This window comes from Zosterops lateralis (assembly GCF_965231275.1).
Source record: "Zosterops lateralis genome assembly, contig: HAP1_HAP1_SCAFFOLD_225, whole genome shotgun sequence".
NCBI lineage: Eukaryota > Metazoa > Chordata > Aves > Passeriformes > Zosteropidae > Zosterops > Zosterops lateralis.
This window is the reverse complement of record NW_028154468.1, coordinates 794-24993: the sequence shown is the minus strand read 5'-3', so window position 1 is coordinate 24993 and position 24200 is coordinate 794. Positions and strand designations below refer to the sequence as shown.

General features: G+C 36.1%; 1 protein-coding gene and 1 long non-coding RNA gene across 3 annotated transcripts in view; both read left to right on the top strand.

The window, feature by feature from the left end:
• The window catches only part of OXA1L (OXA1L mitochondrial inner membrane insertase), a 29494-nt gene extending 9697 nt beyond the window's left edge, over positions 1-19797 (top strand). The window contains exons 6-11 of one of the 2 annotated variants that reach the window (XR_014592684.1): positions 2323-2408; positions 8976-9140; positions 14753-14857; positions 17508-17685; positions 19401-19501; positions 19620-19644. Coding sequence is in view for 1 of the 2 variants with exons in the window: in XM_083885640.1 (XP_083741766.1) it covers positions 2323-2408; positions 8976-9140; positions 14753-14857; positions 17508-17685; positions 19421-19501; positions 19620-19726 (722 nt within the window). In the remaining variant the exon portion in view is untranslated. Of the gene's footprint in view, positions 1-2322; positions 2409-8975; positions 9141-14752; positions 14858-17507; positions 17686-19400; positions 19502-19619 lie in introns of both variants that reach the window. The other variant, XM_083885640.1, reaches the window with a different exon arrangement.
• A 1157-nt stretch (positions 19798-20954) lies between these two features.
• LOC310923716 lies at positions 20955-23526 on the top strand. The gene is made up of 3 exons (XR_014592685.1): positions 20955-20999; positions 21207-21276; positions 23459-23526. It is a non-coding gene; the product is annotated as an uncharacterized lncRNA (long non-coding RNA).
• The last annotated feature ends 674 nt before the right edge of the window (positions 23527-24200 follow it).

Here is a 24200-nt window from a genome sequence, read left to right as displayed (position 1 = left end):
AAAATTTGGGTGAAATTTGGGCAAAATTTTGATGAAATTTCAGTGAAATTCGGGCAAAAATTGGGTAAAACTTGGACAAAATCTGTAATTTGGGTGAAATTTTGGCAAAATTTGAGTTAAATTTTGGGAATATTCAGGCGAAATTTGGGTGAAATTTGGGTGAAATTTACGTGAAATTTGGTCAGGATTTGGGTGAAAATTGGGCCAAAATTGTGAGAAAGTTGGATTGAAATTCGGGTGAAATTTGGGCGACATTTGGGGGAAATTCAGGCGAAATTTGGGCAAAGTTTGGATGAAAATTGGGTGAAAATCGGGTGAAATTCGGGTGAAAATTGAGCGAAATTTGGGCGAAATTCAGGCAGAGTTTGGGAGAAATTTGGGCAAAAATTGGGTGAAATTTGGGCGAAAGTTGGGCGAAAATTGGGTGAAATTCAGGTGAAATTTGGGCGAAATTTAGGTGAAAATTGGGTAAAATTTGGGCAAAAATTGGGTGAAAATTTGGGTGAAAATTCGGGTGAAAATTGCGCAAATTTGGGTGAAATTCGAGTGAAATTTGAAATTGGGGTGAAATTTGGGTCAAATTTGAGGGAAATTTGGGCAAAATTGGGATGAAATTTGGGTAAAATTTGGGCAGCCACGCCCCCTTTGTATTGACCAGTCCCATTTAATGCTGACCACGCCCCTTTTCACTGACCACACCCATTTTAACTGGCCACGCCCCCTTTTAACAAACCACACCTTTTAAAATACTGACCACACCCTCTTTTTACTGACCACACCCCCTTTATATTGACCAGTTCCATTCAATAGTGACCACGCCCATTTCAACACTGACCACGCCCATTTCAACACTGACCACGCCCCCTTTTCACTGACCACGCCCCCTTTATAATTCCCCTCACCCCTTGAATGTTGACCACGCCCCTTTTCTCACTGACCACGCCCATTTAATGCTGACCACGCCCCCTTTTGTCACTGCATGTGTCGCTTTTGACACTGACCACACCCCCTTATATTGACCAGTCCCATTTAACCTGGCCACGCCCCTTTTAACACTGACCACGCCCATTTAATGCTGACCACGCCCCCTTTTATCACTGCATTTGTCCCTTTTGACACTGACCACACCCCTTTATATTGACCAGTCCCATTTAACGTGGCCACGCCCCTTTTAACACTGACCACGTCCCCTTTTTACTGACCCCACCCAATTTAATGCTGACCACGCCCCCTTTAACAAACCACACCTGTTTACGTGCTGACCACGCCCCCTTCAATGCTGACCACGCCTCCTTTTACAAACCACGCCCCCTTCATATTGACCAGTCCCATTCAATACTGACCACGCCCCTTTTAACACTGACCACACCCATGCTTTTCCTAAACCCCGTCTACATTAATGCTGACCACGCCCCCTTTACAGGCCACGCCCCTTTTTCACTGACCACGCCCCCTTTTAACAAACCACACCCCCTTTACATTATCCAGTCCCATTTAATGCTGACCACGCCCCCTTTTAACACTGACCACGCCCCTTTAAACACCGACCACGCCCCCTTTACATTGACCACTCGCCATTCAATGCTGACCACGCCCCTTTCGACATTGACCACGCCCCCTTTTTACAAACCACACCCCCTTTATATTCACCAGTCCCATTCAATGCTGACCACGCCCCTTTTCGCTGACCACGCCCCTTTTAACACTGACCACACCCCTTTTACAAACCACACCCCTTTATAGTGACCACACCCCATTCACTGCTGACCACGCCCCTTTTCCACCGACCACACCCACTTTAATGCTGACCACGCCCCTTCTAACACTGACCACTCCCCCTTTTTACAAACCACACCCCATTTTATTGACCACGCCCCATTCAATGACGACCACACCCCCTTTAATGCTGACCACGCCCCCTTTTCACCGACCACGCCCATTTTATCAATGACCACGCCCCCTTTATAATTTCCCTTATCCCCTTTAATGTTGACCACGCCCCCTTTTCACTGACCGCACCCATTTTAACCCTGACCACGCCCCCTTTTCACTGACCACGCCCCTTTTCTCACTGGCCACGCCCCCTTTTCACTGACCACGCCCATTTTAACACTGACCACGCCCCCTTTTCACTGACCACCCCCCTTTTCTCACTGGCCACGCCCCTTTCCACTGACCACACCCCTTTTCTCACTGGCCACACCCATTTTAACACTGACCGCGCCCTCTTTCACTGACCACACCCATTTTAACACTGACCACGCCCCTTTTCTCACTGGCCACGCCCCTTTCCCCTGACCACGCCCCTCTGTCGCCCCCCAGTGGCCGTGGCGTACTCCGAACTGGCGTCGTACCAGAAACGACACGACGTCAACCCCCTGAGGGGATTCCTCGTGCCCCTCGTGCAGGTAAAAGGAAATAAAATATAAAATATTTTCGGATTTAGATTGAAATTTAATTGATAAAGGGTGGGGGAAGAGGAAATAAAGTTGGGGAGGAAGTTTGGGAGGTTTAGGAAAAAAATCCTGAAAAAAAAAGAAAAATTCAGGAAAAAAAACCAAAAAAAATCTGAAAAAATCAGGGAAAAATTGTAAAAAAAAGTTCAAATAAATCAGAAAAAATTGTGGAAAAATCAGAAAAAACTCCCCCCAAAAATCTAAAAAAATCCTGGAAAAAAAAATGAAGAATTCAGGAAAAAAAAACCGAAAAAAAATCTGAAAAAATCAGGAAAAAATTGTAAAAAAAAGTTCAAATAAATCAAAAAAAATCAGGAAAAAATTGCAAAGAAATCTGAAAAAAAACCCCCGAGAAATTCTGAAAAAAATCTAAAAAAATTCTGAAAAATTTCCAAGAAAATGGCAAAAAAATTCCAAAAAAATCCAGGAGAAAACTTGGAAAAAAATAATGAAAAAATCATCAAAAAAATCTGGAAAAGTTGTAAAAAAATTCTCAAAAAAGGCACAAAAAATTCTGTAACAAAATTGGGAAAAAATTGCGAAAAAATTCTGAAAAAATATCGAAAATTTCCAAGAAAATTTGAAAAAAAAATCCCGAAAAATCCTTAAAAAAAATCCGGAAAAATCAGAAAAAAAATGATAAAAAATTTCAAAAAAATTCTCCAAAAAATCAGAAAAAAAATCTTAAAAAAAATTATGAAAAAATCCAAAAAAATTCCAAAAAAATTCTGAAAAAATTCTAAAAAAAATCTGAAAAATCCCCAAATTCACTGAAAAATCTCAAAAATATCTTGAAAAAATCATGAAAAAATCATGAAAAAATTGGAAAAGTATCAGAAAAAAATTCGCAAAAAATTCTGAAGAAAATCCAAGAAAAATCTGAAAAAATTCTCAAAAAAATTCCCAAAAAATCCTGAAAAAACGTGGAAAAAAATGAGAAAAAAATCATCAAAAAATCCAAAAAAATTCCAAAAAAGATTCCAAAAAAAATCCAAAAAAATTCCCAAAAAAATCAGAAAAAATTCCGAAAAAAATCCAAAAAAATTCCAAATAAATTCGAAAAAAATTCCCCAAAAAATCTCAGAAAATCCCCAAAAAATCCTGGAAAAAAAAGAGAAAAAAATCATCGAAAAATTCAAGAAAATTCTCTAAAAAAATCAGTAAAAAATCCAAAAAATTCCAAAAAAATTCCAAAAAAATCAGGAAAAAATCTGAAAAAAATCTGAAAAAATTCTGAAAAAATTTTCAAAAAATTTTCAAAGGAGTTGTAAAAAATTCTGAAAAAAATTAGGAAAAAATTACCAAAAAAGTCTGAAAAATTAAAAAAAAATTGCAAAAAAGATCAGAAAAAATTCTGAAAAAAATCCAGAAATGTCCCCAAAAAATCCTTTTAAAACTTGCCAAGAAAACATTGAGAATGTTCTAAAAAGGTTTGAAAAAATCATGAAAAAATCATGAAAAAATCATGAAAAAATCCTGAAAAAAATAATTTAAAAATTTGGGAAGGATTAGAAAAAAAAGAAAAAAAAACCCAAAAAAATTTCAAGAAAATTCTGAAAAATTCCAAAAAGTTTTCAAAAAAAGTTCTAAAAAATTTGGAAAAAAATCAGAAAAAAAAAATCAAAAATTTCAAAAAAATTCTACAAAAAATGTAAAAAAAATCTAAAAAAAATCAGAAAAAATCAGAAAAAATCAGAAAAAATAAAAAAAATCCAAAAAAAATCTAAAAAAAAATCAGAAAAAAATCAGAAAAAAAAAATTCCAAAAAAATTCCAAAAAAATTCCAAAAAAAATTCACAAAAAAATCCAAAAAATTTTTGAAAAAATTCAGAAAAAAAATCTGAAAAAACCCTGAAAAAAATCAGAAAAAAAATCCAAAAAAATTCCAAGAAAAATCCGAAAAAAATCCAAAAAAAATCAGAAAAAAATCCCGAAAGAATCAAAAAAATTCTAAAAAAAGTCCGAAAAAATTCCAAAAAAAATCAGAAAAAAATCCAAAAAAATTCCAAAAAAATTCCAAAAAGATTCCAAAAAAATTCCAAGAAAAATACGATAAAAATCCAGAAAGATTCCAAGAAAAATCAGAAAAAAATCTAAAAAAAATCAAAAAAAAATCAGAAAAAAATCCAAAAAAATTTCCAAAAAAATCCAAAAAAAAATCTGAAAAAAATCCAAAAAAAAATCTGAAAAAAATCCAAAAAAATTCCAAAAAAAATCGGAAAAAAATCCAGAAAGATTCCAAGAAAAATCAGAAAAAAATCCAAAAAAATTCGGAAAAAAATCAGAAAAAAATCCAAAAAAATTCCAAAAAAACCCGAAAAAAATCCAAAAAAATTGTAAAAAAAATCCAAAAAAATTCCTAGAAAAATCAGAAAAAAATAAAATAAAATCTGAAAAAAATCCTGAAAAAATCAAAAAAATTCTAAAAAAATTCTGAAAAAATTTCGGAAAAAAAATCCAAAAAAATCCAAGAAAAATCAGAAAAAAATTCAAAAAATCGGAAAAAAATCGGAAAAAAATCCAAAAAAATTCCAAAAAAAATCAGAAAAAAATCAGAAAAAAGTCCAAAAAAAATCCAAAAAAATTCCGAAAAAAAATCAGAAAAAAATCCAAAAAAATTTTTGAAAAAATTCAGAAAAAAATCTGAAAAAAACCTGAAAAAAATCTGAAAAAAATCCGAAAAAAATTAAGAAAAGAAACTCAAAAAAATTCTGGAAAAAATAAAAAAAAAAATCAGAAAAAAATCGGAAAAAAATCCAAAAAAATTCCAAAAAAATCAGAAAAATCCAAAAAAAATCTGAAAAAAAAAAAAAAAATCAGAAAAAATTCCAAAAAAATCCGAAAAAAATCCAAAAAAATCCAAAAAAAATCCAAAAAAATTCCAAAAAAAATTTCAAAAAAATTCCGAAAAATCTGAGAAATATTTTATTTTTTTCTGGATCATTTCAGTAGCATTTGGGGGTCCCAGACCCCCCTTTTGGTGTGGTTTTTCTTTGCCCTGCGGGGGCTGGCGGCGGGCTCCGCGGGGGCCTCGTCTGGTTCCCCAATGGCCCCAAAAAATTCACAAAAAATGTTGAAAAAATCCTGAAAAAATTCTGAAAAAATTTCAAAAAAATTTCAATGAACTTGCAAAAAATTCTGGAAAAAATCGGGGAAAAAATTGCAAGGAATTCTAACAAAATATCAAAAATTTCCAAGAAAATTGCAAAAAAAATTTCCTAAAAATTCTGAAAAAATCTAAAAACAGCCCCAAAAATCCTCTTAAAGTTTGCCAAGAAACATTGAAAATGTTCTAAAAAATCTCAAAAAAAACCCCTAAAAAATTATGAAAAAATTATGAAAAAATGCGAAAAGTATCAGAAAAAAAATCGCAAAAATTTCTGAAAAAAAAATCCAAGAAAATTCCGTAAAAATTAAAAAAATTCCCAAAAACATTTCAAAAAATCCTGAATAAATCAGGAAAAAATCATCAAGAATTTCAAAAAAATTCTCAAAAAAATCAGAAAAAAAATAAAAAAAAATTATGAAAAAAACCCCCGAAAAGTTAAAAAAAATCTGGAAAAATCCTGAAAAATCCTTTTAAAAACGTTTTCAAATTCTTGAAAAGATCTTTTAGAATCCTCCCAAAATATTAGTGAAAAACCGTCAGAAAGTTCAAAAAAAATCCCTGAAAAATTTGTAAAAATTCAAAAAAAATCCAAAAAAATTCCAAAAAAATCAGAAAAAAATCCAAAAAAAATCAGAAAAAATCCCCAAAAAATCAAAAAAATTCTAAAAAAAGTCCGAAAAAATTCCAAAAAAAATCAGAAAAAAATCCAATAAAAATCAGAAAAAAATTCCAAAAAAACCCCCAAAAAATTCCAAAAAAAATCAGAAAAAAATCCAAAAAAATTCCAAAAAACATCAGAAAAAATTCCAAAAAAATTCTGAAAAAAATCCAAAAAAATTCCAAAAAAAAATCCAAAAAAATTCCAAGAAAAATCCGAAAAAAATCCAAAAAAATTCCAAAAAAAATCCAAAAAATTCCAAAAAACATCAGAAAAAAATCCAAAAAAAATCTGAAAAATCCAAAAAAATTCCAAAAAAAATCGGAAAAAAATCAAAAAAAATTCCAAGAAAAATCTGAAAAAAATCCCAAAAAATTCCAAAAAAAATCCAAAAAAAATCCAAAAAGATTCCAAAAAAAATCAGAAAAAAATCCAAAAAAATACAAAAAGGATTAGAAAAAAAATTAAAAAAAAAAAAAATCCAAGAAAACTTTAAAACTTTTCCAAAAAAATCCTAAACAATTCCCCAAATATCCTAAATAGAGCAGGAAAAAAATCATCCAAAATAAAAAAAAAATCCCTAAAAATCTGAAAAAAATCTAGAAAAATTACAAGAAAAATCCCATAAAATTTCAAAAAAAATTCTGGAAAAATTCATTTAAAAAATTTTTACAATTCTAGAAAAATTCCTTTAAAATACCCCCAAAATTTGTGAAAAATCATCAAAAATTTCCAAAAAAAATCTCTCTGAAAAGTCTGAAAAAATTTTAAAAAAATTAGAAAAAAAATTAAAAAAAAAATCAAAAAAAATCTAGAAAAATTTTTCAAAAAAATTTATAAAATTCCCCAAAAACTTTTGAATATTTTTTTAACATTTGGGGGTCCCAGACCCCCCTTTTCGTGTCGTTTTTCTTTGCCCTGCAGGGCCTGGCGGCGGCTCCGGGGGGGGCCTCGCCTTGTTCCCCAATGGCCCCAAAATCCCCCAAAAAAATCACAAAAAATGTTGAAAATTTCCTAAAAAAATTCTAAAAAAAAAAGTAAAAAAATACTCAAGAAGTTGTAAAAAATTCTGGAAAAAATCTGAAAAAAATCTGGGAAAAATTCAAAAAAATTTTCCAAAAAGCCGCAAAATATTCCGGAAAAATTGAAAAAAAATCTGAAAAAAAAATTACGAAAAAATCCAGGAAAAATTCGAAGAAACTTTTTTAAAATCCCAAAAAAAATCTGAAAAAATTCCAAAAATATCTCTTCAAAATTTGCCAGGAAATGATGAAAATAATCAAAAAAATTGAGAAAGAATCATAAAAAAATCCAGAAAGATTTGGGAAAAAAAATCACAAAAAACTGAAAAAATTCTGAAAAAATTCTAAAAAATTTACAAAAATTCCAATGAAATTCTCAAAAAATTCTGAAGAAAAACCCGGGAAAATGAGAAAAAAAATCATCAAAAAATTCAAGAAAATTCCCCAAAAAATCTGAAAAAAATCCAAAAAATTTCCATAAAAATTCCAAAAAAAAAATCGGAAAAAATTCCAAAAAAAATCAGAAAAAAATCCCAAAATAATCAAAAAAATTCTAAAAAAAATTCCGAAAAAATTCCAAAAAAAATCAGAAAAAAATCCAATAAAAATCAGAAAAAAAATCCAAAAGACCCCAAAAAAATTCCAAAAAAAATCCAAAAAAATTCCAAAAAACATCAGAAAAAAATCCAAAAAAATTCTGAAAAAAATCCAAAAAAATTCCAAAAAAAATAAAAAAAACCCAAAAAAAATTCCAAAAAAAATTCTGAAAAAAATTCCCAAAAAATTCCAAAAAAAATCCGTAAAAAAATCCAAAAAGATTACAAGAAAAATCAGGAAAAAACCCCCAAAAAATTCGGAAAAAAGTCTGAAAAAAATCCAAAAAAATTCCAAAAAACATCAGAAAAATTCCGAAAAAAATCCAAAAATATTCCAAGAAAAATCAGAAAAAAATCCGAAAAAAGTCCAAAAAAATTCTGAAAAAAATCCAAAAAACATCCAAAAAGATTCCCAGAAAAATCAGAAAAAAATCCAAAAAAAAAAAAAAAAAAAACCCAGAAAAAAATCAGAAAAAAACCTGGAAAAAATCGGAAAAAAATCCAAAAAAAATTCCAAGAAAAATCAGAAAAAAATCCAAAAAAAAATCAAAAAAATTCTAAAAAAATTCCTAAAAAATTTCGTAAAAATCCAAAAAAATTCCCAAAAAAATCCGAAAAAAATTCTAAAAAAATTCTGAAAAAAATCCAAAAAAATTCCAAAAATAATCGGAAAAAAATCCAAAAAGATTCCAAGAAAAATCAGAAAAAAATCCAAAAAAATTCCAAAAAAATCAGAAAAAAATTCAAAAAAAAATCCGAAAAAAATCAGGAAAAAACCCCCAAAAATTCCAAAAAAAATCGGAAAAAAATCCAAAAAGATTCCAAGAAAAATCAGAAAAAAATCCAAAAAAATTCGGAAAAAATTCTGAAAAAAATCTGAAAAAATTCCAAAAAAATTCCAAAAAAAATCAGAAAAAAAATAAAAATCCAAAAAAAATCAGAAAAAAATCCAAAAAAATTAAAAAAAAAATCAGAAAAAATTCCAAAAAAATCCGAAAAAAATCCGAAAAAAATTGGAAAAAAATCAGAAAAAATCCAAAAAAATTCCAAAAAAAATTCCAAAAAAATCCCAAAAAAATTCTGAAAAATATTTTGGTTTTTTCTGGACTATTTTTTAACCTTTGGGGGTCCCAGACCCCCCTTTTCGTGTCGTTTTTCTTTGCCCTGCAGGGGCTGGCGGCGGCTCCGGCCCCGGGGCTGCTCCGGGGAGGCGTCGCCTGGTTCCCCAATTTGGCCGCCCCCGACCCTTTCTACGTCCTGCCCGTGCTGGTCACGGCATCGACCTGGCTCGTGCTCGAGGTTTGGGGGGAAAACGGGAATTTGGGAAAAAAATTGGGGGTTTGGGGAAAAAAAATGGAGTTTTTTGGTGAAAAAATGAAGATTTTAGAGCAAAAAATGGGGATTTTAGGGGGAAAAATGGGGATTTTTGGAAGGGAAAATTGGATTTTTAAGGGTTAAAATGGAGAATTGGGTTAAAAAAATTGGAGTAAAAGAATTTGGGATTTTAGGAAAAAAAATGGGAATTTTTAGGTGAAAAAAATGAAGATTTTAGAGCAAAAAATGGGGGTTTTAGAGGGAAAAATGGGGATTTTTTGGGGAAAAAATGGGAAATTTTTTGGGGGAAAAAGGAAATTTTGGGGAAAAAATGGGAATTTTTTTGGGGGAAAAAATATGGAATTTTTGGGGAAAAATGGGGAAATTTTGGGGGGAAAAATGGAGAAAAAAATGGGAAATTTATGGGGAAAAATGGGAATTTTTTTGGGAAAAAAATTGGGAAATTTTGGGTGAAAAAGTGGGACATTTTGAGGGAAAAAAGGGAAATTTTTGGGAAAAAACCGGGGATTTTGGGGAAAAAATGGGAATTTTTGGGGAAAAAATGGGAAATTTTGTGGGAAAAAATGGGAAATTTTTAAGGAAAAAAGGGGATTTTTAGAGGGAAAAAATGGGAAATTTTGGGGGAAAAAATTGGGAAATTTATGGGGAAAAAATTGGAATTTTTTGGGGAAAAATGGGAAATTTTGGGGGAAAAAAAAGAGAATTTTTTTGGGGAAAAATGGGAAATTTTTGGGGAAAAAATGGAATTTTTTGGGAAAAATGGGAAATTTTTGGGGAAAACATGGAAAATTTTGGGGGGAAAAAATGGGAATTTTTTGAGGAAAAAATGGGAAATTTTGGGCGGAAAAAATGAGAAATTTTGGGGAAAAAATGGGGAATTTCTGGGGGAAAAATGGGAATTTTTTGGAGAAAAAAATGGGAAATTTTTGGGAAAAAATGGGAATTTTTTGGAGGAAAAATGTGAATTTTGGGGGAAAAAATGTGAAATTTTGGGGGGAAAAATGGGAAATTTATGGGGAAAAAATGGGAAATTTTGGGTGAAAAAAATATGGAATTTTTGGGGAAAAATTGGGAAATTTTTGGGGGGAAAAATGGGAATTTTTGGGGGGAAAAATGGGAATTTTTGGGGAAAAAATGGGAAATTTTGGGGAAAAAATGGGAATTTTTTGGGGAAAAAACTGGGAAATTTTGGGGGAAAAAATGGGAAATTTTGGGTGAAAAAATTATGGAATTTTTGGGGAAATAATGGGAATTTTTTGGGGAAAAAATGGGAAATTTTGGAGGAAAAATGGGAATTTTTGGGGGAAAAATGGGGAAATTTTCGGGGTAAAATGGAAATTTTTTGGGGAAAAAATGGGAATTTTTGGGGAAAAAATGGGGAATTTTTTGGGAAAAAAATGGGAAATTTTGGGAAAAAAATTGGGAATTTTTTGGGGGAAAAAATGAGAATTTTTTTGGGAAAAAAATACGAAATTTATGGAGAAAGAAGGGAAATTTTTTGGGGAAAAAATGGGAAATATTGGGGGAAAAATTGGAAATTTTGAGGAGAAAAATGGGAAATTTATGGGCGAAAAAATGTGAAATTTTTGGGAAAAAAAAGGGAAATTTTTGGGGAAAAAAATGGAAATTTTTTGGGGAAAAATGGGAAAATTTGGGGGAAAAAATAGGAGATTTTGGGGGGGAAAAAAGGAAATTTTTGGGGGGAAAAAAAGGGAAAATTTTTGGGGAAAAAATGGGATATTTCGGGGGGAAAATGGGAAAATTTGGGAAAAAAATTGTGAAATTTTGGGTGAAAAATGGGAAATTTTCGGGGGAAAAAATGGGAAATTTTGGGTGAAAAAGTGGGACATTTTGAGGGAAAAAAAGGGAAATTTTTGGGAAAAAACCGGGGATTTTTGGGGTAAAAATGGAAAATTTTGGGGGGAAAAAATGGGAAATTTTGGGTGAAAAAATATGGAATTTTTGGGGAAAAATTGGGAAATTTTTGGGGGGAAAAATGGGAATTTTTGGGAAAAAATGGGAATTTTTGGGGGAAAAAAAATGGAAAATTTTGGGGAAAAAATGGGAATTTTTTTGGGGAAAAAACTGGGAAATTTTGGGGGGAAAAAATGGGAAATTTTGGGTGAAAAAATTATGGAATTTTTGGGGAAATAATGGGAATTTTTTGGGGAAAAAATGGGGAAATTTTCGGGGTAAAATGGAAATTTTTTTGGGAAAAAATGGGAATTTTTGGGGAAAAAATGGGGAATTTTTTGGGGAAAAAATGGGAAATTTTGGAAGAAAAAATGGGAAATTTTTGGGGGAAAAATGGAGAAAAAAATGGGAATTTTGGGGAAAAAATGGGAAATTTTTGGGGAAAAAAATGGGAATTTTTGGGGGAAAATTGGAGAAAAAAATGGGAAATTTATGGGGAAAAAACCGGGAAATTTTTGGGGAAAAAATGGGAAATTTTGGGGAAAAAAACTGGGAAATTTTTGGGGGAAAAATGGAAAATTTTGGGTGAAAAATGGGAATTTTTTGGGGAAAAAATGGAAAATTTTGGGGGGAAAAAAATGGGAAATTTTGGGGAAAAAATGGAAATTTTGGGGAAAAAAATTGGGGAAATTTTTGGGGAAAAAATGGAAATTTGGGGGGAAAAAATGGGATTTTTGGAGAAAAAATGGGAATTTTTTGGAGGAAAAATGGGAATTTTTTGGAGGAAAAATGGGAATTTTTGGGGAAAAAATGTGAAATTATGGGGGAAAAATGGGAAATTTATGGGGAAAAATGGGAAATTTTGGGTGAAAAAAATAGGGAATTTTTGGGGAAAAATTGGGAAATTTTTGGGGGGAAAATGGGAAATTTTGGGAAAATGGGAAATTTTGGGGAAAAAATGGGAATATTTGGGGGAAAAAAATGGAAAATTTTGGGTGAAAAATGGGAATTTTTGGGGAAAAAATGGGAAATTTTTGTGGGAAAAAAATATGAAATTTATGGAGGAAAAAAATGGAATATTTTTAAGGAAAAATGGGGATTTTTAGAGGGAAAAAATGGGAAATTTGGGGGGAAAAAATTGGGAAATTTATGGGGAAAAAATTGGAATTTTTTGGGGAAAAATGGGAAATTTCTGGGGGAAAAAAAAGAGAATTTTTTGGGGGAAAAATGGGAAATTTTTTGGGGGAAAAAAATGGGAAATTTTGGGGGAAAACTGGGAATTTTTGGGGAAAAATTGGGAATTTTTTGTGGGGAAAAAATGAGAATTTTTGGGGGAAAAAATGGGGAGATTTATGGGGAAAAAATGAGAAAATTTTGGGGAAAAAATGGGGAAATTTTGGTGGAAACTGGGAATTTTTTGGAGAAAAAAAAGGTGAGAAAATTTTGGGGAAAAATGTGAAATTTTGGGTGAAAAAATTATGGAATTTTTGGGATAAAAATGGGAATTTTTGGGGAAAAATTGGGAAATTTTTGGGGGAAAAATGGGAAATTTTGGGGGAAAAATGGGAAATTTTTGGGGAAAAAATTGAATATTTTGGGAAAAAAATGGGAATTTTATGGGGAAAAAAGGGAAATTTTGGGGGGAAATGGAAAAGGGGATTTTCGAAAAAAAAAAATGGAAGTTTTAGGTGAAAAAATGAAGATTTTTGGTGAAAAAAATGAAGATTTTAGAGCAAAAAATGGGATTTTATGGGGAAAAATGAATTTTTGGGAGGGAAAGTTGGATTTTTAAGGATTAAAATGGAGAATTGTGTTAAAAAAATGGAGTAAAAAATTTGGGATTTAGGAAAAAAAATGGGAATTTTTAGGTGAAAAAATGAAGATTTTAGAGCAAAAAATGGGGATTTTTTGGAGGAAAAGTTGGATTTTTTAAGGGTTAAAATGGAGAATTTGGGTAAAAAATTGGGGTAAAAATTTGGGGATTTGGGAAAAAAATTGGGGGTTGGGGAAAAAAAATGGAGATTTTTTGGTGAAAAAATGAAGAATTTAGAGCAAAAAATGGGGGTTTTATGGGAAAAATGGGAAATTTTTGGGGGAAATTGGGAAGTTGTTGGGGGAAAAGGGAAATTTTGGGGAAAAAATTGGAATTTTTCCCCCCCATTAGGGAAAAAATTGGAATTTTGGGGGGAAAAATGGAGAAAAAACATGGGAAATTTATGGGGGAAAAACCGGAAAGTTTTGGGAAAAAATGGGAATTGGAAATTTTTGGGAAAAAATTGGGAAATTTTTGGGGAAAAAAGGGAAATTTTGGGGGGAAAAAAATGGGAAATTTTTGGGGGAAAAATGGAGAAAAAAATGGGAATTTTGGGAAAAAAATGGGAAATTTTTGGGGAAAAAATGGGAAATTTTTGGGGAAAAAAAATTGGGAATTTTTTTGAAAAAAAATGGAAATTTTAGAGCAAAAAATGGGGATTTTTTTGGAGGAAAAGTTGGATTTTTTTTAAGGGTTAAAAATGGAGAATTTGGGTAAAAAAATTGGGGTAAAAAATCGGGATTTGGGGAAAAAAATTGGGATTTGGGGGAAAAAATGAAGTTTTTTGGTGAAAAAATGAAGATTTTAGAGCAAAAAATGGGAAATTTTGGGGAAAAAATGGAAAATTTTTTGGGAAAAAAATTGGAAATTTGGGGGGAAAAAATGGGAATATTTTGGGAAAAAATGAGAATTTTTTGGGGAAAAAATACAAAATTTATGGAGAAAGAAGGGAAATTTTTGGAGGAAAAAATGGGAAATTTTGGGGAAAAATTGGAAATTTTGAGGAGAAAAATGGGAAATTTATGGGGGAAAAATGGGAAATTTTTGGGAAAAAAAAGGGAAATTTTTGGGGAAAAAAATGGAAATTTTTTTTGGGAAAAATGGGAAAATTTGGGGGAAAAAATAGGAGATTTTGGGGGGAAAAAAGGGAAAATTTTTGGGGAAAAAATGGGATATTTCGGGGGGAAAATGGGAAAATTTGGCGAAGAAAAAATGGGAAATTTTGGGAAAAAATGGGAAATTTTGGGCGGAAAAAATTGGGAATTTTTTGAGAAAAAATGGGGAATTTTGGGCGGAAAAAATGAGAAATTTTGGGGAAAAAATGGGGAAATTTTGGTGGAAACTGGGAATTTTTTGGAGAAAAAAATGGGAAATTTTTGGGAAAAAAATGGGAATTTTTGGGGAAAAAATGGGAATTTTTTGGAGGAAAAATGGGAATTTTGGGGGAAAAAATGGGAAATTTTGGGGGGAAAATGGGAAATTTATGGGAAAAAAATGGGAAATTTTGGGTGAAAAAAATATGGAATTTTTGGGGAAAAATTGGGAAATTTTTGGAGGAAAAATGGGAATTTTGGGGGGAAAAATAATGAAATTATGGGGGGAAAAAATGGGAAATTTATGGGGAAAAAAATATGGAATTTTTGGGGAAAAATTAGGAATTTTTTGGGGAAAAAAATGGAAAATTTTGGGTGAAAAAATGGACAATTTTGGTGGAAAAAATTGGGATAAAGTTGGGAAGACTCAGGAAAATTTTGGGAGAGAAAAATTTGGGGGGGAAATTTGGGAAAAAGGGGCGGAGATTTGATATGCAAATGAGGGGCGTGGCTAATTTGCATATCCCCATTCACAGCTGGGGGCCGAGACGGGCGTGGCCGCCCCGGGGGCGGGGCCGGTGCGGCAGATCCTGAGGCTCCTCCCCCTCGTCTTCCTGCCCTTCATCCTCCACTTCCCCACCGTGAGTTCATTGGCTGAGAGCGGCGGCTCATTTGCATAAAGAGGGGGGTCATTTGCATACAGAGGGGGCTTCATTTGCATATGGTAGGGACTCATTTGCATAAAGTGGGGGCTCGTTGGCATTTCATTTGCATAGGGCGGGGCTTGTTTCTATAGGGTGGGGTCTCATTTGCATAGGGCAGAGGCTCATTTGCATAGAGCGGCGGCTCATTTGCATACAGAGGGACTCATTTGCATGGAGTGGGAGGCTCGTTTGCATAGGGCGGGGGCCTCATTTGCATATGGAGGGACTCGTTTGTATAGGGTGGGGCCTCATTTGAATAGGGCGGGGTTTCATTTGCATAGAACACAGGCTTCATTTGCATAGAGTGAAGGCTCATTTGCATACACAGGGGTTTGTTTCTATATGGTGGGGGTTCATTTGCATAGGGTTGGAGGCTTATTTGTATAGGGCAGGGGCTCATTTGCATACAGAGGGGGCTCATTTGCATACAGAGGGGGCTCATTTGCATACAGAGGGGCTTGTTTGTATAGGGCAGGGGCTCATTTGCATTTGGTGGGAGCTCATTTGCATAAAGAGGGGCTTGTTTGTATAGGACGGGGGATCATTTGCATACGGCAGGGGTTCGTTTGCATAGGGCAGGGGCTCGTTTGCAGTGGGGCTCATTTGCATAAGGCGTGGCCTCATCTGTCTAGGGTGAGACTTCATTTGCATAGGGCAGGGGCTCATTTGCATAGGGCGGTGGCTCATTTGCGTATAGTGGGGACTTACTTGCATTCAGCTGTGCTCATTTGCATATGGTGGTCTTCTCATTTGCATATGATGGGGCTCATTTGCATAGGGCGGGAGCTCGTTTGCAGTGGGGCTCATTTGCATAAGGCGCGCATAGGGTGAGGCTTAATTTGCATAGAGTGGGGGCTCATTAGCCTAGGGTGGGGCTCATTTGCATAGGGTTGGGGGCTTATTTGCATATGGAGAGGCTCGTTTCTATAGGGTGGGGCCTCATTTGCATAGGGCAGAGGCTCATTTGCATAAGGCAGGGGGTTGTATAGGAAGGGGGCTCATTTGCATAAAGCGGGGTCTCATTTGCATACGGAGAGGCATTGTTTGCATAGGGTGAGGGCTCATTTGCATATGGAGGGGCTTGTTTGTATAGGGCAGGGCCTCATTTGCATAGGGTGGCCTGATTTGCATAGGGTAGGGGCTCATTTGCATACAGAGGGATTCATTTGTATAGGGTAGGGCCTCATTTGAACAGGGCGGAGCCTCATTTGCATAGAGGCTTATTTGCATACAGAGGGGCCTTATTTCCACATGGAGAGGCTCATTTGCATAGGGTGGGGCCTCATTTGTATAGGATGGGGCCTCATTTGCATAGAGCAGAGGCTTATTTGCATAGGGCGGGGACTCATTTGCATAGGGTGAGGCTTCGTTTGCATAGGGCAAAACCTCATTTGCATATGGAGGGGCTCGTTTGCCTTGTTTGTATAGAGTGGGGCTCATTTGCATACAGAGGGGCTCATTTGCATAAGGCGTGTCCTCGTTTGCATAGAAGGCGGCTTTATTTGCATAGGGCAGGGGCTTTTTTGCATAAGGTGGGGCCTCATTTGCATACGGCGGGGGCTCATTTGCATGCAGAGGAGCTTGTTTGTATAGGGCAGGGGCTCATTTGCATAGGGCATGGCCAGCCCAAAAAGGGGGTGGGGTCACTTTAAATACGGACTTGGTCACTTTGAAAATGGGCGTGGCCAGTTTTTGGTAAGGTATGGTCACCTTAAAAAGGGGTGTGGTCACTTTAAAAGGGGTGTGGCCACTTTTAAGGAAGGTGCGGTCGTCCTAAAAGGGGTGTGGTCAATTAAAAAAGGGCGTGGTCACTTTAAAAGAGGCGTGGTCACCCGAAAATGGGTGTGGTCACTTCAAAAATGGGCGTGGCCGTTTCTAAGTCAGGTGTGGCCACCCTAAAAAGGGGCGTGGTCATTTAAAAGGCTCATTTACCATTTCTGCATTCCCCGCTAAGCCCCGCCCCCCTCGATGCTGATTGGCTCCTTTTCCCAGGCCGTCCCCTCCTATTGGCTGATCCCCAACTCCTTCAGCCCATTGCAGATGGGGCTCCTCCTCCTCCTTTTCACCAAAATTCCCATTTTTCCCTGAAAATTCTGAGTATTTTCCCTCAAAATCCCCAATTTTTCCCCAAATTCAAAGTTTTTACCCCCCAAATTTTCTTTTTTTCTCCGAAATTCCCCATTTTTTCCTCAAAATTTTGTATTTTTTCCCTCAGAAATCCCCAATTCCGGCCCTTTCTGCATTCCCCGCTAAGCCCCGCCCCCCTCGGTGCTGATTGGCTCCTTTTCCCACTCCCTGTTTTCCTATTGGCTGATCCCCAACCCCTTCAGCCCATTGCAGACGAGGCTTCTCCTCTTTACCATCCAAATTCCCATTTTTTCCCCAAAATTCCCGATTTTTTTCCCATAATTCCCATTTTTCCTCCAAAATTCAGAATTTGTTCCCAATATTCCAATTTTTTTTCCAAAAAAATCCCTTTTTTCCCCTCAAAAAACCCCAATTTTCTCTCAGAACTCCCCATTTCCCGCCCTTTTCCCTTCCCCGCTAAGCCCCGCCCCCCTCGATGCTGATTGGCTCCTTTTCCCAGGCCGTCTTCACCTATTGGCTGACGTCGAACACCTTCAGCCTATTGCAGACGGGGCTGCTGCGAGTCCCCGCCCTCAGGGCCCGACTGGGCGTGGCCCCGCCCTTGGCCCCGCCCCCCGCCCAGGCCCCGCCCCCCGCGGGGGGGAAAAAGGGCGGGATCCTCCAACAGCTCAAAAAGGGTGAGAAAAATGGGGGAAAATTGGGATTTTTTGGGATTTTTTGGGGAAATTTGAGGGAAATTTGGAGGATTTGGGGGGAATTTTGTGGAAATTTGGGTTTTTAGGGGAAAATTTGGGGGGGTTGGGGGGATTTTTGAGGGTTTTGTGTGAAAATATTGAAATTTTATGGGGGGAAAATGGGATTTTTAGGGAAATTTGAGGGTTTTGAGGGAAAATTTGGGGGTTTTGGTTGAAAATATTGAGATTTTATGGGGGGGAAATGGGATTTTTAGGGAAATTTGGGGGTTTTGAGGGGAAATTTGGGGGATTTTTGGGAAAATATTTGGGATTTGGGGGGAAATTTTGGGTTTTTGGGAAGATTTGAAAAAGTTTTGAGGGAAAATTTTGGGATTTTTGGGGAAATTTGGGGGGTTTTGGGGGGAAAATTTGGGGGATTTTTGGGGAAATTTGGCGGATTTGGGCGGAAAATTGAGGAATTTTGGAAAAATTTGGGGGAATTTGATGGAAAATTTGGGGTTTTTTGGGGGGAAATTTGGGTTATTTTGAGGGATTTTGGAGGGAATTTTGTGGAAATTTGGGGTTTTTGGGGAAAATTTGGGGGATTTTGGGGGATTTTGAGGGAAAATTTGGGGGTTTTGGTTGAAAATATTGAGATTTTATGGGGGGAAATGGGGATTTTTAGGGAAATTTGGGGGTTTTGAGGGGAAATTTGGGGGATTTTGGGGAAAATATTTGGGATTTGGGGGGAAATTTTGGGTTTTTGGGAAGATTTGAAAAATTTTGAGGGAAAATTTTGGGATTTTTGGGGAAATTTGGGGGATTTGGGGGGAAAATTGAGGAATTTTGGAAAAATTTGGGCAAGTTTGATGGAAAATTTGGGGTTTATTGGGGGAAATTTGGGGTATTTTGAGGGATTTTGGGGTTTTGGGGGATTTTTGGGGAAATTTGGGATTTTAGGGGAAAATTTGGGGGATTTTGGGGGAAAATTTGGGGGTTTTGGGTGAAAATATTGAGATTTTATGGGGGTAAAATGAGGATTTTTGGAAAATTTGGGGGGTTTGGGGGGAAATTTGGAGGTTTTTGGCGAAAATTTGGGGGATTTGGGGCAGAATTGGGTTTTTGGAGAAAATTTGGGGGATTTTGGGGGGAATTTTGGGGAAAATTTTGGGAATTTTGGGGGAATTTGGGGGTTTTGATGGTTATTTTTGGAATGTGGAGGTTTGGGATTAAAATTTGGGGGATTTTGGGGGAAATTTTGGGGATTTTGGGGAAATTTGGGGGGTTTTTTTTTGAAAATTTGGGGGTTTTGATGGTTATTTTTGGAATTTGGAGGTTTGGGATTAAAATTTGGGGGATTTTGGGGGGTTTTGAGGATTTTTGGGGGTATTTTAGGGGGGAAATTCTGAGATTTGGGTGGATTTTGGGTGTATTTAGGGGGATTTTGTGGTTCCCAGAGTGATTTTTGGGCTCTCAAACTGATTTTTGGGTGGATTTGGGGCTGTTTTGGGACCCTCAGACTGATTTTGGGGTCCCCAGACTGACTTTTGAGTGGATTTTGGGGCTTCCAAATCTGATTTGGGGGTGAATTTGGGGATATTTTGGGTGGATTTGGGTGGATTTTGGGTCCCCCAAGCTGATTTTGGGGTGGATTTTGGGGTATTTTGGGGCCCCAAGTCTGAATTTTGGGTGGATTTGGGTGAATTTTGGCTCCCCAGACTGATTTTTGGGCTCCCAGAGTGGCGCGAGGCCCAGGCCACGCACGAGGCCGATCAGCGGCGTTGGCGCCTCCGGAACCACCTGCAGCTGGCGGCCAAAGGTGACCAAAAACCCCTCAAAAAACCCTAAAAAAACCCTAAAAACCCCCTCAATTTCTTCTTCAATCCTCCTAAGATCGATTTGTTATTTATTTTGATTTTTTAAAATTTTTTTTTCAGGTCCTTTGCGTCAAACCTTCACCCAAAACCCCCTGAACTCCCCCGGGGCCGCCCCGGCCGCGCCCCCAGAGACACCAAAAAGACCCTGGAAAAACACCTTGGGCTGAGGGAGGAACGGGAAAATCCTAAAAATAAAAATATTAAAAACCTGATACCTCACACTCTTTTAATTTGGTGAAAAAAAAGCAAAATTTGGGAAGGTTTGACGGATTTTGGCCCTTCGGGTTTGCCGTAGCAAGATGGCGGCGCCTTGTGAGGGAGACAAAATGGCGGCGCCCTGTGATTTTCCGTACAAAATGGCGGCGCCGTGTGGGGGTAACAAAATGGCGGCGCCCAACGGTTTTCCGTGCAAAATGGCGGCGCCCGGAGGTTTTGCCGGACGAAATGGCGGCGCGGGGTTTTTGACGTAAAAAATGGAGATTTTAAGGGGGAAAAAAAAGAGATTTGGGGTTTTTAAAAAGATGGAATTTAAGGAGGAAAAAAATTTGAGAGTTTAGGGGGGAGAAAATGGGGAATTTAGAGGGAAAAATGGGGGCTTGGGGTAAATGGGGACGTTTCGGTCGAGCCCCCAGAGACCCCAAAAAGGCCCTGGAAAAACACCTTGGGCTGAGGGATGAACGGGAAAAACCCTAAAAATAAAAATATTTAAAAATTTAAATCTCTGATTTTTAATTTCGGGAAAAAACGGCAAAATTTGTGTGGATTTGAGGTAGTTTGACCCTTCGGGGCTGCCGTACCAAGATGGCGGCGCCCGAGGGTTTTCCGTACAAAATGGCGGCGCCCGGGGTTTTTACCGTACAAAAGGGAAACCTAAAGAAAAAAAATGGGCTGTAGGGAAATAGTTTTGATTTTTTATAGGGAATAAAAAATATGGCGGAGAAAATGGAGATATAAGGGGGAAAATTGGGGATTTTAGGTGAAAAAAATTCCGCCGCTGAGGGGAAAATTTTCCCGTTCCGGAAATTCCGCGACGGTGGGACACAAAACTCACCCGAAAATCGCCTCAAACTCCAATAAAAACCACTAAAAAACCCCGCATCACTCCGTTTATTTCGCCGACAGACAAAACAACAACAAAAAAGCGGCGATTTGAAACATTTAATATAATATTAATTTATTTTCATTTGAATTCGCTTCGGCGTTTAAAAGCTCCGGCTTCGTTCCGTCCAAGATGGCGGCGGCCGGAAGCGGAAGTAAAGCGGCACAACCTCGGAGGCAAAATGGCGGCGCGCACGCTTTTGCCGTACAAAATGGCGTCTCATTAGTAGTTCATGCCGTACAACATGGCCGCGCGCTGTAGTTTGGAGGATGTGCGCATGCGCAAAGTGACTTCACTTCCTAGAGTGGCTAAAATGGCGGCGCGCAAGATTCTCCGGCTCGGTTCGTCCTGGGGAAGCCCCGGGAGGGTCTCGGGGAGCGAGGAAAGGGCGGGAAACGCTGAATTAATGAGATTTAAATGATATTTAAATGAGTGGAAGTGACTTGAGATCTGTGGGCGGGGTGTAATCGCGATTTGAAACCGCTGGGCGGGGTTTTAAAGCAAGTGGGCGTGGCTTGGTTTTGATTGACGTTTTGCGTTTCCCTCAGCGGAGCGGGAGGCGCGCTCGGCCCGGCCTTGGCCCCGCCCCCCTCAGCGGATTGGCCAATGGCGTGAGAGGTGAGGGGGAAGGGGCGGGGCTTCCTCAGGGGGCGGGGATTGGCCAATGGCGTGAGAGGTGAGGGGGAAGGGGCGGGGCTTCCTCAGGGGGCGGGGATTGGCCAATGGCGTGAGAGGTGAGGGGGAAGGGGCGGGGCTTCCTCAGGGGGAGGTTTTGGCGGGAAGTTTTGGCGGGAATTTTTCCCGGGCTTTTTTTTTTCCCCTCAGAATTTTGAGGGAAATTTGAAAGAATTTTGGTTTTTTTTTTTTCTTCGAGTTTGGGGCAAATTTTGAGGATTTTTTTTGGGATTTTGGGTTTTTTTAGTTTTTTTCTCCAGATTTTGAGAGTTTTCCCCAAAATTTTGGGATTTTTCCCCCCGATTTGGGGATTTTCCCCCACAAAATTCAGGATTTTCTTTCAAAATTTTGGGGGTTTTTTCAAATTTGGGGATTTTTTTCCCACAAATTTGGGATTTTTCCCCAGAATTTTGAATTTTTCCCCCAAATTTTTGAGGTTTTTCCCAATATTTGGGGATATTTTTTCACTGAAATTTTGAATTTTCCCTGAAATTTAATATTTTTACCAAAATTTTCAGATTTTTGTCCTCAAATTTCAGGATTTTTTTCCTCAAATTTTCACATTTTCCCCCAAATTTTGGAGTTTTTTCTCCAAATTTTGAGATTTTTGCCAAATTTTTCTGATTTTTTTCTCTAAATTTTTTTTTTTACCAAATTTTGGATTTTTCCCCAAATTTCTCAATTTTTTCCCCCAAATTTTGGGATTTTTTTCTCCCAATTTTTGATTTTTCCCCAAATTTTTTGATTTTTCCACCAAATTTTTGGATTTTCCTCCAAAATTTTTTGATTTTCTCCAAATTTTCAATTTTTTTGCCAAATTTTTCAGATTTTTCCCTCAAATTTCAGGATTTTTTTCTTCAAATTTTTTGATTTTTCCCCAAATTTTGGGTTTTTTTCATCCAAATTTTGTAATTTTTTTCCCAATTTTTTTGATTTTTTCACCCAAAATTTTGGATTTTACTCCAAATATTGGATGTTTTCCTCCAAATTTTGGGATTTTTCCCTCAAAAATTTTGGGAAATTTCCCCAAATTTTGAGGTTTTCCCCCAAATTTTTTGGGATTTCTCCAAAATTTGGGATTTTTTTTCTGCCAAATTTTCAGGGTTTTTTTTCCAAAATTTCAGGAGTTTTCCCAATTTTTGGGATTTTCCCAAAATTTTTTGAGTTTTTCCTTCAAATTTTGGGATTTTTCCTCATATTTTGAGATTTTTACAAAATTTTTTTAGATTTTTCCCTCAAATTTTGCCATTTTTTCCCCCAAATTTTGGTTTTTTTCCAAAATTTTAGGATTTTCCACAAAATTTTGCGATTTTTTTCCTCCAAATTTTCAGGTTTTTTCCAAAATTTTCTAATTTTCCCCCCAATTTTTAAAATTTTTTTCCTCAAAATTTTGAGATTTTCGCCAAATTTTTCAGGTTTTTCCCCCAAAATTTCAGGATTTTTTCTTCAAATTTTTTTGATTTTTCCCCCAATTTTGAGGTTTTCCCCCAAATTTTTGGATTTTACTCCAAATATTGGATTTTTTTCCTCCAAATTTTGGGATTTTTTCCCCCAAATTTTCAGTTTTTTCCCAAATTTTGAGATTTTTTCCAAATTTTTCATATTTTTTCCCAATTTTTAAGATTTTTTTTTTCCAAATTTTGGGATTTTTGCCAAATTTTTCAGATTTTTTCCCAAATTTTTGCTTTTTCCCCCAAATTTTCCTCCAAATTTTTGATTTTCCCACAAATTTTTTTTGATTTTTCTCCAAATTTGGGGTTTTATCCCCAAATTTTGGGATTTTTTTTCTTCCAAATTTCCAGGTTTTTCCCAACATTTCTGGGATTTTCTCAAATTTTGGGAATTTTCCCCAAATTTTTGATTTTCCCGAAAAATTTTGGATTTTTTCCCAAATTTTTCAGGTTTTTTCCCCCAAATTTTGGGATTTTTTTTCCACCAAAATTTGCCTTTTTTTCCCCCAAATTTTTGATTTTTCCCTCAAAATTTTCAGATTTTTTTCCCAAAATTTCAGATTTTTTCCCCCAAATTTTGAGATTTTTCCCAAATTTCGTTTCCTGGCTGAACTTGAAGGAATTTTAATTTAATTTTATTTTAAAAATCCCCAAATTTTGTGGTTTTTTCCCAGTTTTGGGTTTTCCCCGAGTCCCTCCGGGCCCGGCCCCCTCCGGGACCTCCCGGATTGGAGCTTCACTGGTAAAAAATCGGGAATTTTGGGACAAATTTTAGGGAATTTTGGGAATTTTTGGGGAATTTGGGGGATTTTAAGGAAAAAAGGGAATTTTGGGGATAAAATTTGGAGATTTGGGGGCAAAAATTGGGGATTTTGGGGGGAATTTTGGGGAAAAAAAAGGAAATTTTTGGGAAAAAATTTGGGAATTTTTAATGGAAATTTGGGGGGAAAAATTGGGGGGGAAATTTGAGAATTTTGGGGGAAAAATTTTGGGAATTTTTTGGGGGAAAATTGAGGAATTTTGGGGGGGAAGTTTGGGAATTTTGGGAAGAAAATTTGGGAATTTTTAAAGAAAATTTGGGGATTTTTGGGGGGAAATTTTGGGGGAAAATTTGAGAATTTTGGGGGAAAAATTTGGGGATTTTTTGGGGGGAGTTTTGGGAATTTTTTGGGGGAAAATCTTGGGAATTTTTTTGGGGAAAAGTCTGGGAATTTTGGGGGGAAAATTGGGAATTTGGGGGGGGAAAAATTGTGAACTTTGGGGAATTTTGGGACAAATTTGGGGGAATTTTGGGAATTTTTGGGGAATTTGGGGGATTTTAAGGAAAAAAGGGAATTTTGGGCAATTTTGGAGGAATTTTGGGGGTAAAATTTGGAGATTTGGGGGAAAAATTGGGGATTTTTTTGGGAAAAAAAT